This window comes from Chamaea fasciata, unplaced genomic scaffold (assembly GCF_029207755.1).
Source record: "Chamaea fasciata isolate MVZ Bird 193981 ecotype frontalis unplaced genomic scaffold, bChaFas1.0.hap1 SCAF_29, whole genome shotgun sequence".
Classification (NCBI taxonomy): Eukaryota; Metazoa; Chordata; class Aves; order Passeriformes; family Sylviidae; genus Chamaea; species Chamaea fasciata.
Window position 1 is genome coordinate 2,871,771 of NW_027094114.1, and position 16,997 is coordinate 2,888,767.

At 51.8% G+C, this 16,997-nt stretch overlaps 1 protein-coding gene and 1 pseudogene across 1 annotated transcript in view; both read left to right on the forward strand.

Moving 5' to 3' along the window:
• The first annotated feature begins 5,317 nt into the window (after positions 1–5,317).
• Positions 5,318–6,243, forward strand: LOC136302467 (olfactory receptor 14A16-like; annotated as a pseudogene).
• An 8,535-nt stretch (positions 6,244–14,778) lies between these two features.
• Positions 14,779–16,997, forward strand: part of LOC136302468 (serine/threonine-protein kinase pim-1-like) — a gene marked incomplete at its 3' end in the record, with an annotated part of 44,678 nt that continues 42,459 nt past the window's right edge. The window contains exon 1 of the mRNA XM_066205949.1: positions 14,779–14,911. Within this exon, the coding sequence (XP_066062046.1) occupies positions 14,779–14,911 (133 nt within the window). The remainder of the gene's footprint in view (positions 14,912–16,997) is intronic.

The following is a 16,997-nucleotide window of genomic DNA, read 5'->3' on the forward strand; positions in this document are numbered from 1 at the left end:
TTTTCCTTTTGCCAGCTCTAAGGCCCGGGTTAAGGTGAATATTTCAGCCTTCTGTGCAGAGGTGTTAGTTGGTAATGGTCCAGACTCTATCACCTCTGCGGTCGTGGTGACTGCATACCCAGCATGTCTTTTTCCACTTATCACACAGCTGCTTCCATCAGTAAACAAAGTCTCAGTGTTCTTGAGAGGAGTGTCCTTCAGATCTTAGTGGCTGGAGTAGGTGGCTTTGATGGTCTCCAGGCAATCATGGATAACCGGTTCTCCTGTACTCCCACTGAGGAAGGAAGCTGGGTTCACAGTATTAGTTACCACTATCTCAACATCATCTTGTGCTACCAGTATGGCTTGGTATTTCAGCTCACTCAGGTTCAGAGATGAACAGAGAAAGAGGAAGTTTATTATGATTTGGGGTTTAAACAGGATTTGGGATTTGATCAAGAATTGGTAGATGAGAGAAACACCTTTCTAACCCCAATGGTCAATTCAGCAGTCCATCACAGAGAGGTATGAAAACAATCTACTTTGTTTATGGTACATGCATGAGAATCTCCACTAGAAATATGTAAAAATCAGAAGGCTTGAAGAATCAGGGTGACATCGCACAGTCATCTTCTGGCCCAGGGTGAATTTGTGTGCCTCCTTGTTATTTACTGCAGTTGCTGCAATGGCTCTGAGGCACCCTGCCCCCCCCTTAGCTGTTACGTTCAGCTGTTTGGAGAGGTAGGCAACTGCCCACCGATATGGCCCAGGTTCTGTGCTAGTATTCCCAAAGCAGTCCCCTGCTTTTCATGAGAGAAAACAAAAAGAACAATATACTCACATCTGGAAGTCCCAGGGCTGGAGCTGACATGAGGGCCTTTATCAGTGGGTTGAAGGCTTGTGTTGCTTCTTTTGTCCATTGAAGGTCTCTGCTCCCTTCTGTGATCAAGGCATACGGAGGTTTAATGAGTAACCCATAGTTATAAATCCACAGCCTGCCCCACCCCATCATACCTAGAAAGGTTCTCTGTTCCTTTATTGTCTGGGGTTTTGGGGTTTGGCATATTGCTTCCTTGTGATCTTGCCCTAAGGTTCTTTGTCCAACATTGACCTCGTAGCCCAAGTAAATAACTGTCTGCTTCACCATCTGGGCTTTCTTTTGGGATACCCAATGCCCCTGCAGGCTCAAAAAGTTTAGGAGGCTTACCATCCAGTCCATACACACCTCTCGGGTCCGGGTAGCTATTAAGAGGTCATCTACATACTGAAGCAGCTGTCCTTCTCCTGGTGGGGGCTCCCAAGACTCCAAATCCTTTGCAAGCTGCTCTCCAAATATGGTGGGGGCGTTCTTGCACCCCTGGAGTAATACACACCATGTGAACTGAGTTTTGTCCCAAGTTTTAGGGCTTTCCCATTCAGATGCAAAAATTTTCTGGCTGGCTTCATATGAATTCCTTGCCTCATGGATGCAATGAGACCACTCTGGCACTCTGAGTCCCCATGGAACCAAAGGCCATTGTGACACCACAGGGCCTCAGAGAACCCAGGCAACCACTGTGAGACTGCAAGGTGTCATGGAAGGAAGGGGCCATTGTGACACTACAGGTCCCCATGGAAGCAAGGGGCTAGTGTGACACAGCCAGGCCCTGTGAAACCAAGGAGCCATTGTGATCCCGGGGAACCCAATAGAACCAAGGGGCCATTGTGTCATTGTGCAGTCCTGTAGAACCAAGGAAACCCTTTTGACACTGCAAGGCCTCATGGAAGCAAGGGGCCATTGTGACATTGTGGAGGCAAGGAGACCATTGGCATATCACTGGGCCTCATAGAAACAAAATTCTGTTGTGATACTATGGGGCCTCATGGAACCAAGGGGCAATTGTGATGCTGCAGGGCCCCAAGGATCCAAGAACTTGGAACAGGTCTGGCTGGCTTGGCCTCTGGTTTGACTGGTCCAACTGACCTTGACATGTTGAGGGCTGCTTCTCATCTACCCCTGAAACCCTGGAGTTCTGCGCATTCCTGCCTGTAGGAAAGAAATGTCCTCCTCCAGGGGTTGATGGCCAAAACTGGGATTTTTCCTCCAAATTTAATTATATCCATTATATATAAATAAATATAATTATATTATATTTAATTCATATTCCCATATGAAACCTGCCAGGACAGACAGCTCTGGCTGGCCTTGGCCTCTTAGGGGCCACCTCTTATCTGCCTTCAAAACACTAGAGGGCTGTGTATTTCCTTCTACAGAAAAAAAAAAATCTTTCAAGTTCAGATGTCCATGGCCAAAACTGGGAACCTGCCTCCAAAACTCCTTCTATCCAAGGATAGCTCCCAGACAAAAGCTGCAAGGACAGTCTGGGTTCCCTTGGCTTCCTGAGGGCCAGCTCTCACCTGCCTTTGAAACACTGGGGCTCCCTACTTTCTTTCCTATGGAAAAGAATTGCCCTTCTTGTCCTGACGTCCATGGACAAAGCTGGGAATTGGCCTTCTAAACTCCATCTATCCATGGATTGCTACCAGACAAAAGCTTCCATGACAAACAGGTCTTGCTGGTGTTGGCTTCCTTGGGGCTGCATCTAATCAGCCTTTGAAACACTGGGGCTCTGTCCATTCCTTTTTGTTTAGAAGAACTGTCATTCCAGCCCAGGCACCAATAGCTGAAATGGAATCCCACCTCCAAAATTCCACATATAATCAAGGGCTCCTTTCAGACAAAACTGCAAGGAAAGACAGGTCTGGTTTGCGTTGGCCTCAGGTGAGTGCCTCTCATCTGCCTTCAAAACCCTGGGTTTCCTTTCTATAGAAAAGAACCATCCTTGTCCAGGTACCCATGGCATCAAGCACAAGGCCACAATCTAGGCACAAAGGAGCACTGTGCTCAGTGGAGTGGAGCCTGGGGACAGGGGACAAGAGCCCTGGGAGTGCTTGAAGGGTGGTTTCAGAGATGGTGGATCCTTTTGACATAGTAGAGAAGAGCCAGAGAAAGAAAAAATTAATTCCAAAGGCACGTGGGGGAGCCAAGACTGGGAACAAAAAAAAAGGAATTTCTGTCCCAGGGCAGGGATGTGCTGCAACACTCCAGAAAGAGTCTGGAGCAGCCCAAGGCTCTGTGTGCCCAGGAAAAGGCAGGCAGGACGCAGAGCTGTCAGCAAAGGAAGGGCCCAGCCAGGTGGGGCAGCCGGGGGATGACAACAGCCTGCAGGGACAGAGGCGCAGGGCACGGACACCGTAGGACAGCCTGGGCTGCACAGGGCACAGGGATGGGCAGCAGCTGCAAGGCCCTGACAGAGCCAACTCCTGCAGCACTTTGGCCATGGCGGCTGGGCCTGGGCCTGGGCCATGAGGAGGAGACAAGTGACCCTTGCAGGCCTGGGGCCTCATTGCCTCCTTGTCCCTGCTCAGCAGCCTGGCAGGGGCCGCCCCATGGTGCTGCCCTGGGCATTGCACATCCCCACATCCCAGTGGGCCGGGAAGAGCCCTGAGCACTGAGGGAGGGACAGGATGTGCCTTGGCAGGGGCTGGGGCTCGGTCCTTGGCCTTTTGCATTCCTGAAACACATGCAGGTTTGCTCAGCATCAGATACACCTTTGCCTTATTTGTCCCCACCTGTCATCATTACCTGCAGTGTTCTGCTCTGACTGGAACCTGGGGACACTTTCTCAGTCATGTTCCTCAGTGGGACCCATTAAAACTTTAAGAAACTTTGGAGTTTCAATCTCTGAAAAGTTCTTGAAATATCCTTGAAAGAGTTCTTGAAAAGTTTTTTAAACACTCTCAGGGACCGAGTCTGATGTAAACAACACCAAATCCCTGAGAGGCTCATTAAAGTCCTGGTACTGTGTCTGTGCTGCTGAGCTGGGCTGGGCTGCCGGCACAAAGGCAGCTCCTGGCAACCAAGAAGAGCTTCAAAAAGACATTTCTCCTCAGGAGCAGCTCCTCTCCCAGCCCAGCAGGGCTGAGGGTACTGCCTGCAGGTACCTGAGAGGAGTGAAGCAGACAGACATCTCAAGAAACTGGAAGGACAATTCTGAAATTATTCACGGATAAATCTTCACAACTTTTGAAAATTCTGGGGTTCTTCATGGAGAAATCCTCACCACTTCAGACACAGTCAGTCTCTGGCTGCAGGAATCTCCTAAAGCTGACCCATGACAGGACTGACAGCACTGTAGGGATGGCTCTGCTGCCCTTTCTGCTTTGGGGGAGGATGTGCTCCAGAGCGGGGCTGCCCTGGGCACCGTCAGAGGGAGAGGGCAGAACGGTTCCTGCTGCCAAAGACAGCTGCAGGGGCTGAAGGTGGGGCTGCAGCCAGGGGTGCCCAGGGCTGTCGTGCAGAGCAGGTGCTGCAGCCCTGAGGGCTCTTGGCCAGGCCAGGGGATCTGTCACCTGCCAGGGGCAGCTCTCAGCCTGCCTGGGAGCTCCCATGGACTGTGGGGAGAAGTTGGAGGTGGAAGGAGCGACTCCATCAGGGCAAATTCCTCCTGCTGTGGAGATGGTGCTGCATGGCCAGGACTGCTCTCAGCTTTGTCCTAAAGGAAAGGGAAAGGGGCTGTCAGGGTTGTCTGTGTCACTGAGACTCCTGCACTGTCACCCTGGGCATCAGCAGATCTGTCTCAGATCTCCCTCAGAAAGTGCCTCCTCACCCTCCTCTACCTACAGACAGCACCAGCAGCACCTTGGCTTGCAGCATCTCTGTTGGTCTGAGCTGCCCTTAAGGCCCTGCTGCCAGGGAGATGCCCCTGGGCAGTGGCCTGGGCTGGGAGGGGTGTGCAGGGCAGAGCTCAGCCCCCAGGGCTGGGCTGGGCTCTGGGAGCACTGGCAGGGACAAGGCTTGGATACAGAGAAACAGCTCCCAGTAGGCACAACTCCAGGTAGTAGAGAGCCAGACCAACACTTGATATCTCTCCATGTCCAGGTGCACAGGGAAAGACAGAAAGGTTTAGAGAAATTGATTTTGGACTCATCAAAAAGGCCATTTTTTTCCTGTACCAGTTTTAACTGTTACGAATCTGAAATAGGAAATGGTGAAATGAGCTTAGGACAAATATGTGGGAACCAGCAAGTCTGACTGCACTGGGGCACAAGGAGCTCTGTTTCCCCTTTGGGCTCCCCAGTGTTGAGACTGAGAGCAGTACTAGAGATGAGGTGGTAACTCAGAAGCACAAACCCAAGCTAAAAAGAAAAAAAAAAAAGAAAAATGTTTAGTGAAGTTCCCCCACAGGAGAAGCGGTTTTGAGGGAATTTTGCAAAAAAACCCATAGGATTGACCCAAAGGTTGGTCCCAGCATGTAAATGTCTTCATTCCACAGCTCATGATGCCCAGAGTGAAGAAATGTCCAACAGCAGCTCCATCAGCCACTTCCTCCTGCTGGCATTGGCAGACACGCGGCTGCTGCAGCTCCTGCACTTCTGCCTCTTCCTGGGCATCTCCCTGGCTGCCCTCCTGGGCAACGGCCTCGTCATCAGCGCCGTAGCCTGCGGCCACCACCTGCACAGCCCCATGTTCTTCTTCCTGCTCAACCTGGCCCTCACCAACCTGGGCTCCATCCTCACCACTGTCCCCAAAGCCATGCACAATTCCCTCTGGGACACCAGGCCCATCTCCTATGAAGGATGTGCTGCACAGCTCTTTCTGTTTGTCTTCTTCCTTGGAGCAGAGTATTTCCTCCTGACCGTCATGTCCTATGATCTCTACGTGTCCATCTGCAAACCCCTGCACTACGGGACCCTCCTGGGCAGCAGAGCTTGTGCCCACGTGGCAGCAGCTGCCTGGGCCAGTGCCTTTCTCTGCTGCACACAGCCAATACATTTTCCCTGCCCCTGTGCCAGGGTAATGTCCTGGGCCAGTTCTTCTGTGAAATCCCACACATCCTCAAGCTCTCCTGCTCCAAATCTTACCTCAGGGAAATTGGGCTCATTGTGCTAAATGCTTTCCTAGATTTTGGCTGTTTTGTGTTCATGGTTTTCTCCTATGTGCAGATCTTCAGGGCTGTGCTGAGGATCCCCTCTGAGCAGGGCCGGCACAAAGCCTTTTCCACCTGCCTCCCTCACCTGGTCGTGGTCCCCCTGTTCCTCAGCACCTCATTTTTTGTCTACCTGAAACCCCCCTCCATCTCCTCCCCATCCCTGGATCTTTCACTGTCAGTTCTGTACTCAGTGGTGTCTGCAGCCCTGAACCCCCTCATCTACAGCCTGAGGAACAAGGAGCTCAAGGCTGCAGTGTGGAAACTCATCACTAGACGATTGCAGAAACATTAAACTGCTGTACAGTTTCTGCAAACCATTTGTAATAAAAGTCATCTTTGGTACTTCTTGTTGGTTTGGTCGTTGAGTTTTTTTCCCTGTGCTTTAGTTTTCTAACATTGTCTACAAAGGCCATTGTTTGTGCACTTTCTCATTTGTTTCTCTTCACGTTTTCTGTGGCCACAGACTGTGTCATTGAGGAGCTGTGTTCTCAGTGGCTCTAAATAAACTTAAGTATCTCCCAGCAAAATTTTCTCTGGAGAACCCCCTTTTTGTTTCCTTCAGCTGCAGCAGCAATGTCTATGTGCAGAGCTGGGGGCAGATCAGTGCTGGCACAGCAGCTCTGCTCTGCTGGCCACACCATTCCTCATCCAGACCAGGTGCCATTGGCCTTCTTGGTCACCTGGGCAAAGTTGCAGGGGAACCCCAAAATAATGAAAGGAGTCGGCAGAGCAAACGCAGGTCCAATCAATATGATTACTGCTACGTTTCTCCTTTATTCTGTGTAAGATGGCAGGTTTTATACACTCTATATTGTTTACACTTCTAGATACATTCTCATTGGTATAAGGCACAGGGAAGAATGCAAACACTCATTGTTTAATGAACTGTTTAAGGTAGCTGCTATGTCCACACCAATTACTATACTTGTTAACTACTATGAAACCCTTTGACCCTTGCAACACCTTAAGTGAAAATTTCTAATGCGACACACACTTGGCACTAATTTCTATCTGCACCACAACTTAGACAGGCCTCAGTGCCACAGCCTAGAGGCCTAGCATATTGCTCAGTCTGGATGATTCAAGTACAGCTCATCTCCTACACCTGAGCACACTGCTGCCTCATGTCCAGCCTGCTGTCCAGCAGTCCCCTCAGGTCCCTTTCTGCCTGGCCACCGTCCAGCCGCTCTGTCCTCAGCCTGTAGCACTGCAGGGGTTGTTGTGGCCCAAGTGCAGGACCCGGCCCTTGGGCTTGTTAAACTTCCCATTGTTGGATTTGGCCCCTAGAACCAGCCTGTGCAGAGCCCTCCTACCCTCCAGCAGATCCACACTCACACCCAGCTTGGTGTCACTCTTGTTCCATGAGGCCCTAGAGTGTCACGATGGTCTCCATGATTCTATGAGGCTCTGTAGTGTCACAATGGCTCCTAGGTTTTCTTAGTTTGAGAGACAGGTGTCTGCTAGGGAAGGCAGAAGCCTCACTTGGAATGGAGAATGTAACCCCCCTCCCTCCAAATTATTATAATTCTGATACTTAGAGGCTCTCAGGAAAAGATATGGGGATAGGTATAGCAGTCCTTTACTAGTACGTGTAACAAGGCAAACAACCAACAATAACTATGGCATTAACAACAAAATACAACCAGGAAGCTCATGATGGCCTTCTCAGCCAAGACTGGAAGGGATGGAGGAGAGGCTTTGCTTCACAAATCTTGGGGCAGTCTGATCCGGTGCCTCTGCAGAACTCTGAGTAGCACCAAGCTGGAACAGCAGGGATGAGCAGAAATTCTGGGCTGGTGACTGAGATGTATTAGAAGCTTGGTGGTGGTAGCTAGAACTGTAGGACATCCTGGAGGGCAGGGGGTTCAGGGTTACAGCGTGGCAAAGACTCAGAGCAGTGCCTGAGAAGCAGCAAAGGCAGGACAGCACTGGCCTGGCTCCCAGCAAGGCAGGAAAAAAAAGCCAGCTCAGGGTTCCTTGACACACGAGCAGATGATGACAGGTCCCTAGGACTGGACTCTGTTGATGACAGTGAATTCTCCCCACAGGAGGCAACAGTTTTACCCTCCTCCTTTCGATGATGAGAGTGAGAGCAGCTGCCCCCCAGACCCGTCCTCTTCCTGCCTCCAAAATCCCACGGTATCTGTCCCCTCGGAGAGAAACTCCCAGGGTCAAAAGAAGTGTAGTCAGATGCTGCATGCCTCTCCTTAAACACCTCCAGAGATGGTGACTCCACCTCCCTGGACAGCCCATTCCAATGCCCAATCACCCTTTTTGTGAAGAATTTCTTCCTAATGACCAGCCTAAACCACCCCTGGCAAAGTTTAGGGCTGTGTCCTCTTGTCCTGTCGCTGTTCCCTGTGTGAAGAGTCTGACCCACCCCTGGCTGCACCATCCTGTCAGAGTGTTGTAGAGAGTGATGAGGTCTCCCCTGAGCCTCCTCCAGGATAAACAAGCCCAGCTCCCTCATCCACTCCACACAGGAGTTTTGTTCCAGACCCCTCACCAGCACTGTTTCCCTTCTCTGGACATGCTCCAGCCCCTCCATGTCCTTCCTAAACTGGGGGCCCAGAACTGGACACAGCACTTGAGGTTCTCCACACCAGTGCTGAGCACAGGGGAAGAATCACTGCCTTGCTCCTGCCGGCCACACCATTTCTGACCCAGTCCAGGAGCCATTGGCCTTCTTGGCCACCTGGGCACACTGCTGCCTCATGTCCAGCCTGCTGTCCAGCAGTGCTCCAGGTCCTTTCTGCCTGGCCACTGTCCAGCCACTCTGTCCCCAGCCTGTAGCACTGCAGGGGTTGTGGCCCAAGTGCAGGACCCGGCTCTTGGTCTTGTTAAACCTCCCATTGCTGGATTTGGGCCCTGGATCCAGCCTGTCCAGGGCCCTGTGCAGAGCCCTCCTACCCGCCAGCAGATCCACACTCACACCCAGCTTGGTGTCAGCTGCAAATTTGCTGATGGTGGACTCAATCCCCTCATCCAGACCATCAATGCAGATGTTGAAATCCACGCTGGCTGGGTCTGATCCCTCGGCCATCCTGTGGGTGCCGTGTGATGGCACTCGAGGTGATCTGTTCCATAACCTTGCTGGGCACCGAGGTCAGGCTGACAGGCCTGGAGTTTCCCAGATCCTCCTGCCAGCCCTTCTTGGGGATGGGCTCACATTGGCACCTCCAGTCCTCTGGGACCTCCCTGGGGAGCCAGGACTGATGAGAAATGATGGAGAGCAGCTTGGGGAGCTCATTCACCAGTTCCCTCATCCCCCTAGGAGGGGTCCCATCTGGTCCCAGGGACACCTGTGAGCATCTGAGTGGCTCAGCAGGTCAGCAGCTGCTTCCTTCTGGATTACAGGAGGGCTGTTCTGCTCCCTGTGCCCATCTACCAGCTCAGGAGAACACTTGTCCTGAGAAAAACCGGTCTCATTTTTGAAACCTGAGGCAAAGAAGATGTTCAGTACCTCAACCTTTTCCTCATCCTTGGTAACCATGTCTCCCCTAATAAGGAATGGAGGTTCTCCTTGTCCCTACTTTTGCTGTTAGTGTATTGATAAAATGATTTTTAATATCCATAACAGAAGCAGCCAGGTTAAGTCCTAATTGATCTTGAACCTAATTTTCTTTCTGCATGACCTAGCAACATCCTTTAATATTTCTTTACTTTCCTCCCCCACTGTCCAAGGTAATGCAGCCTCTTTTTTTTCATCTGAGTTCCTGCAAAACTCCATGGCCTGCCAGGCCAGTTGTTTTCCTTGCAAGCTCATTTTTTGCACAGAGGCACGGGCTGTTCCTTCTCCTTCAAGATTTCTTTCTTGAAGTGTCTCCATCCATCCTGGACACCTTTGCTTTTAAGTGCTCTTTTCCTTAAAAAATATCAGTATTTGATTTGGCACTCCCCAAATTTGCATCCTTAATAGGCTGAAGTCTGCTCTCTGTAAGTCCAGTGTTTTGTGAAGTTTTGTTGATGCCCAAAGTTTTGTTGATGCCCCTCCTTCTTTCACAGAATATTTTAAAACTCAATAATTTCATGGTCACTGTGCTCCAGGCAGCCTCTGACCACCACAATGGGCTTTGTGTGATTTCCATGGGCAAGTGGTTTTTGAGAACAAGCATTGTGTAAGCTCACCAAGTGTAGACCATTTATCATCTGGTAACATGAGGTCACAGAGTGGGTTATGACATCACAGAGTGGGTTATGTGAGGTCATCCAGCAGCTATGACATCATAGGCCATCTCTGTGACATCACAGAGACCAGCTGTGTGACCTCACAGGGGGACTGTGTGGATTCCCAGAAGAGCTGTGTGAGGTCACTGGGTTGGTCACTCTGCCCCAGCCCCCCTCACAGTTTTCCCCTGAGAAGTCCAAGGCTGTTGATGTTGAGTGGGGTCTCCTGTCACCCGTTATCCCCCTGGTGCACAGGGAGACATGGTTTGGGAGTTTTCTCATTTCAACAAGAGTTTTTCTTCTGCTACTCTGGGAGAGGAGTCCTTCCCCTGTGAGACCGTGAGGTCCCTTGCATGGGAGACAGTTCTCTGTGAACTGCCCCAGTGTGGGTCCACTCTCACAAGCAGCAGCCCCACTGCATCTGCTACAACGTGAGTCCCTCCCACGGGCACACAGTCCTCCCAGACTGCTGCAGTGTTGGTCTCTCTTCCCACGGGGTGCAGTCCTCCAAGGACAGGCTGCTTCAGCCTGGGAGCAGGGCCCCCTCTCTCCACCGGGTCTGCCACTGGATCACAGCCTCCTCCAGGCATCCACCTGCTCTGGCACGGGCATCTCCGCTACAGGCTGAGAGTGGATCTCTGCATCCCCCATGGATCTCCATGGGCTGTGGGTGGATCTCTGAATCCCCCATGAATCTTCATGGGCTGTGGGTGAATCTCTGCATCCCCTGCGGATCCCCATGGGCTGTGGGTGGATCTCTGCATCCCCTGTGGATCCCCATGGGCTAAGAGTGGATCTCTGTGTGCCCTGTCAATTCCTGTGGGCTGTGGGTGGATCTCTGCATCCCCCATGGATCCCCATGGGCTGTGGGTGGATCTCTGTGTCCCCCATGGATCCCCATGGGCTGTGGGTGGATCTCTGTGTCCCCCGTGGATCCCCATGGGCTGTGGGTGGATCTCTGTGTCCCCCGTGGATCCCCATGGGCTGCAGGGGCACAGCTGCTTCACCGTGGTCTTTACCATTGCCTGCAGAGGAATCTCGGCTCTGGAGCCTGGAGCAGCTCCTGCCCCTCCTTCTCCCCTGACCCTGGTGTCTCCATGTTGTTTCCCTCACATGTTCTCACCTCCTCTTCTCTGACTAGCAGCAAAAACCTTGTGACTTTGTTTTGGTTTTCTTGTTAAATATGTCATCACAGAGGCGTTACCAACCTCTCTCCTTGGCCCAGTTTTGGCAGCAGCACGTTCACCTTCAGAGCCATCAGCCACCGGCCTTGCCAGACATGGTGGAAGCTTCCAGCAGCTCCCCACAGGAGCCACCTTTGTCATGCCCCTGCTGCCACAAACCAGGCCATGCCAAAACAATACAGCTAATTCTGCTAAATTTGCTGATTTCTGAAAAGGGCTTATTCACATTCCTTGTTACAAAGTAACTACTTCTTTCTGCTCAGCTACAGTTTTTTGCATAGTTCAAGTATTATCTTGTTGTCTCAGCATGAGGACCCATCAGGCTGAGACTGACCTGTCCTTTGTCCCACCTGCAAACAGAACCTGCCCCCAGACAGTGCCCTGCTGACAGGCAGAATTCTGCAGGCCCAAGGAAAGTTCACAGAGATTTGGGATCTATGAGTGCTGGCAGGGAGAGATCAGGAACAGGGAAACACATCCAGGGGGAAAATCTTGAGGAAGCAGAAAGAGTCACTGTCCCTGACCCTCATGGCCTCCAGTTCCTACTGCAGGGCCAGACCTGACTTTGCTGCCCTGTGGGGCTGTGACAAGGAGAGTCTGGACTCTGCAGTGCCAGAGAGAGGAAAAAAATGGATCTTTGGTTACATGAGCACCTGCAGTGTCAAAATGGTCTCCATGGTTCCATGTGGCCCCACAGTGTCACTCTGGTCCCCTTGGTCACACCAGGCCCCGCAGTGTCACAATGTACCCTTGGTTCTGTGGGGCTGCAGTGTCTGTTCTGCTGCTGAGCAGGGTCAGCACCAAAAACACAGACACAAAGTTCAGGTATGGTGTGATTTATTATAACACAAAACTGCAAAGAATGACAAAAGGAGAAGCTCAGCAATGCACCCAATCATCACTACCAAAGATTGCCTGCAGTGATTATGAAAAAAGATGTACCAGTTACTCTCAGACTTTCCCATCAACCAGATCCACACATCAGCTGGGGGAAGCTGTCACAGCCAAGGACTGCAGAGCCACTCCTGGACACTGGGAATTCCTGCAGGTGCCTCCAGCCACAGGTGAGGGCCCAACTGTAATAAACTAAGATTAGACAACTCTGAGTAAAGGAAGTTACTAGTTGTATGTTATGAGGTTCCATAACATTAAAGGTTAAAACGTCGTTTATAAAAGCTGTAAAATCCCCGTTCTGTACCCCAAATCCTGTCCCCTCCCTCCTCCCTTAGAAACCCCACTTACCTGTCTCATCGTCCTAGGCTACAGACCCCATGCTGAACGTTCAAGCTGAAAAGTTACTAATTATACCCCATTAGTGGTTACATGCTATATTTATCCCAGTTGTGCCCATGAATTGTTACACGTTATATGTATCCCAGCCCCAGTTTTTTCTTTCTTGAGTTGTAAGTTTTGTAGCCCTTTTGAAACCCCTTAGAATGCCGTAGCAATTCTCCCAAGTTGGACTGCTGCTGCTGCCCTGCTGGCTTCCCGCCAGCCATCTTTCTATTTCCTGCTAGCCATCTTCCTCCATCCTGTCAGCCCCAGCCTGCCTATCAAGCTGCTGTTGCCACCCCTATGAAAATTATGGACCCCGCTGCAAACTGGGACAGAACTGACCACAACAGTCCCCAGCCGAGTCGAATCTCCAAAAATTCAACCCCCCGGAGAACAGCAGTGAACTGTGGACACCTTGAAGTGTTGGCTGACTGATCCTGGTATCTGGTCATGACCTCAAAGACACTCCGAAGGAAAGACACCCCTAGACTTGACGAGCCCAAATGAGTTCCTGAGAGCTCCCATGTGGTGAGCAAACTCCTGGATCTACAGCGGTCTCTGCAGCATCGACTCGGCACCACCTCCTCAGCAGTGGAAGCGAGACTCCCCAGCAGCGTAGGGCATCCCTCTGAGCCAACTCCTTTCTAATAAAGGCAATTTAGGAGGAAACATTGTCTCCTGCTCATTTTTAACAAGCAGCAAGGACAAATGTCATAAAGCTGCAAGCCCTGCCAGCCTCCTCAGGGAGGGGCCGGGCAGGAGCAAAGTGCAGCCCCTGAAAGGAAAGTTCCTTCTGTGGGGCCTCCAGAGGCGCTGGCAGAGCCCAGGGGAAAAAGGTCTGGGTGCCTGTGGCCCTGCCAGCCCTGCCCGGCCCTTGGCCATGTGTCCTGCAGGCTGTGCCCCCTGTGTGTGCTGCTGCTGTGCCCTGGCCGGCTGCACACGCCCATCTCACTGTCCCCCCAGCATTTCTCAGCCCAGCATTTCTGTGCCCTCCCTGGGCTCCCTGCACCCAGCGCTGCCGGCTCCTGGCACACAGAGCCAGGCCATGGCCCGGCCTCACGCTGGGACACCTCCTGCACCAAAATTCTGCCCTAGACGGACTTTTCTTTTTGCTCAGCTCCAGACTGAACCTTTCAAGCTTTGGGGAGGTTTCCTTCTCTTCCCACTGCCAAGGAAAGCTCTGTCTCCTGCTGTTCACAAACAGAGAAGGGCTGGTGGGAGATGTGCTGATCAGAAGCTGTTTGGGGTACAATGACCATGAAATTATAGAGTTTTTATATATTCTGTGAAAGAAGGAGGGGCATCAACAAAATTCTGCAGCGGACTTACAGAGGGCAGACTTTGACCTATCCAAGATGCAGATTTGGAGAGTATTGAAACAGGTACTGATTTTTTTAAGGGAAACAGCCCTTAAAAACAAGGGAGTTCAAGAAGGATGGAAACATTTCAAGAAATATAGTTTGAAGGAATGGAGAAGGCTGTGTGCCCAATGATAAGTCAGCAAGGAAAGTGACTGGCCTTGCTGGACATGGAGCTTTTGCAGGAACTCAGGGGGAAAAAAAGGGGGTGCATCACCTTTGGACAGAAGGAAAGGCAACTCGGGAAATGTTTAAAGATGTTGGTAGGTCATGCAAAAAGAAAATTAGAACTTAACCTGGCTGCTTCTGTGAGGGATAGTACCAATTATTTTATCAATACATTAATGGCAAAAGGAGGGGTAAGGAAAATCTCCATTCCTAATTGGTGAGTACATGGTTTCCAAAGATGAGGAAAAGGCTGAGGTTCTTAACCCCTTCTTTGCCTCAGGTTTTAACAACCAGACACGTTGTCCTCAGAACAAGTGTTCTCCTGAGCTGGTAGATGGGCACAGGGAGCAGAACAGCCCTCCTGTAATCCAGAAGGAAGCAGCTGCTGACCTGCTGAGCCACTCAGATGCTCACAGGTGTCCCTGGGACCAGACGGGACCCCTCCTAGGGGGATGAGGGAGCTGGTGGATGAGCTCCCCAAGCTGCTCTCCATCATTTCTCATCAGTCCTGGCTCCCCAGGGAGGTCCCAGAGGACTGGAGGTGCCAATGTGAGCCCATCCCCAAGAAGGGCTGGCAGGAGGATCTGGGAAACTCCAGGCCTGTCAGCTTGACCTCGGTGCCCAGCAAGGTTATGGAACAGATCCCCTTGAGTGCCATCACATGGCACCTACATGATGGCTGAGAGATCAGACCCAGCCAGTGTGGATTTCAACATCTGCACTGATGATCTGGATGAGGGTATTGAGTCCACCATCAGCAAATTTGCAGCTGACACCAAGCTGGGTGTGAGTGTGGATCTGCTGGCGGGTAGGAGGGCTCTGTACAGGGACCTGGACAAGCTAGACATGGTCTGGGTTACAAGGTGGTGTTGGGTCACTGGTTGGACTTGCTGGTCTGAAACAGCTTTTCCAACCTGATTACTTCTGTGATTCTGTGATGATTTTGACACTGGAGGGCTCTGGGGAAGCAAGGGCTGTTGTGAGATTGCAGGATCTTTTGTAACCAGGGATCCATGGTGACACTGCACCACCAAGGAGACCATTGTGGCACTCTGGGCCTTCATGGAACCAAGGGGCCACTGTGACACTGTATGTGGCCTCATGGAGCCATGGAGACCACTGTGACACTGCAGGACCTCATCTAACCAGGGTGCCGTTGTTGCACTGAGGGGAGTCATTGAGTGAAGGAAAGTATTTTGACACTGTGGTGCCTCATGGGACCAAGAGGCCATTGTGACATTGCAGGGGCCGGGTAGCCAAGGAACCATTGTGACACCAAGGGGCCCCTTGGAACGTGGAGGCCATTGTGAAACTGTAGAGCCTTTGGGACCAAAGGGACCATTGTGAAATTGCACAGCCTCACGGAACATGGAGACAATTTTGACTGTAAGGCCTCATGGAAAAAGGGTGACACCAAGCTGGGTGTGAGTGTGGATCTGCTGGCGGGTAGGAGGGCTCTGCACAGGGCCCTGGACAGGCTGGATCCAGGGCCCAAATCCCACAATGGGAGGTTTAACAAGACCAAGGGCCGGGTCCTGCACTTTGGCCATAACAACCCCTGCAGTGCTACAGGCTGGGGACAGAGCGGCTGGACAGTGGCCAGGCAGAAAGGGACCTGGAGCACTGCTGGACAGAAGGCTGCACATGAGGCAGCAGTGTACCCAGGTGGACAAGTAGGCCAATGCCACTTGGCCTGGATCAGGAATGGTGTGGCCAGAAGGAGCAGGGCAGTGATTCTTCCCCTGTACTTGGCACTGGTGACGCAGCACCTCGAGTGCTGTGTCCAGTTCTGGGCCCCCAGTTTAGGAAGGACATTGAAAGGCTGGAGCATGTCCAGAGAAGGGCAACAAGGCTGATGAGGGGTCTGGTACACAAGTCCTATGAGGAATGGCTGAAGGGTCTGGGCATTTTATCCTGGAGAAGAGAAGGCTCAGGGGAGACAAGGTGATGACCCTCTTGGAGATTTAGTGCTGACTCTCTGAACATCAGTCCCTGAGAGTCAGTTAAATAAATTACTCAAGAATCTAAAATCACATACAAACTCAAAAGTTTCCTGAAGTTTTAATGGGTCCCACTGAAGGACACGACTGAGAAAGGAATTTATTGACCCTCTTGGGACGTTGGTGTTGTTTACAGTGGTATCAGTCCCAGAGAGTGTTTAAAAAACTTTTCAAGAACTCTTTCAAGAACTTTTTGAGAACTTTTCAAAGTGAAATTGAAACTCCAAAGTTTCTTGAAGTTTTAATGGGACCCATTGAGAGACACAACTGAGAAGGTGTCCCTAGGTTCCAGTTACGGCAGAACACTGCAGGTAGTGATGACAGGTGGGGACAAACAAGGCAAAGGTGTCTCTGATGCTGAGCAAACCTGCATGTGTTTCAGGAATGCCAAGGGCCAAGGCCTGAGCCCCAGCCCCTGCCAAGGCACATCCTGTCCCTCCCTCAGTGCTCAAGGCTCTTCCCGGCCCACTGGGATATGGGGATGTGCAATGCCAAGGGCAGCACCATGGGGCGGCCCCTGCCAGGCTGCTGAGCAGGGACAAGGAGGCAATGAGGCCCCAGGCCTGCAAGGGTCACTTGTCTCCTCCTCATGGCTCAGGCCCAGGCCCAGCAGCCATGGCCAAAGTGCTGCAGGAATTGGCTCTGTCAGGACCTTGCAGCTGCTGCCCATCCCTGTGCCCTGTGCAGCCCAGGCTGTCCTACGGTGTCCGTACCTGCGCCTGTGTCCCTGCAGGCTGTCGTCATCCCCCGGCTGCCCCACCTGGCTGGGCCCTTCCTTTGCTGACAGCTCTGCGTCCTGCCTGCCTCTGCCTGGGCACAGAGAGCCTTGGGCTTGAAACCAGGAGGCTTAATTCAACTTTTCCTGTGCCTGTGATGTTTTAGCTCAGGAACAAG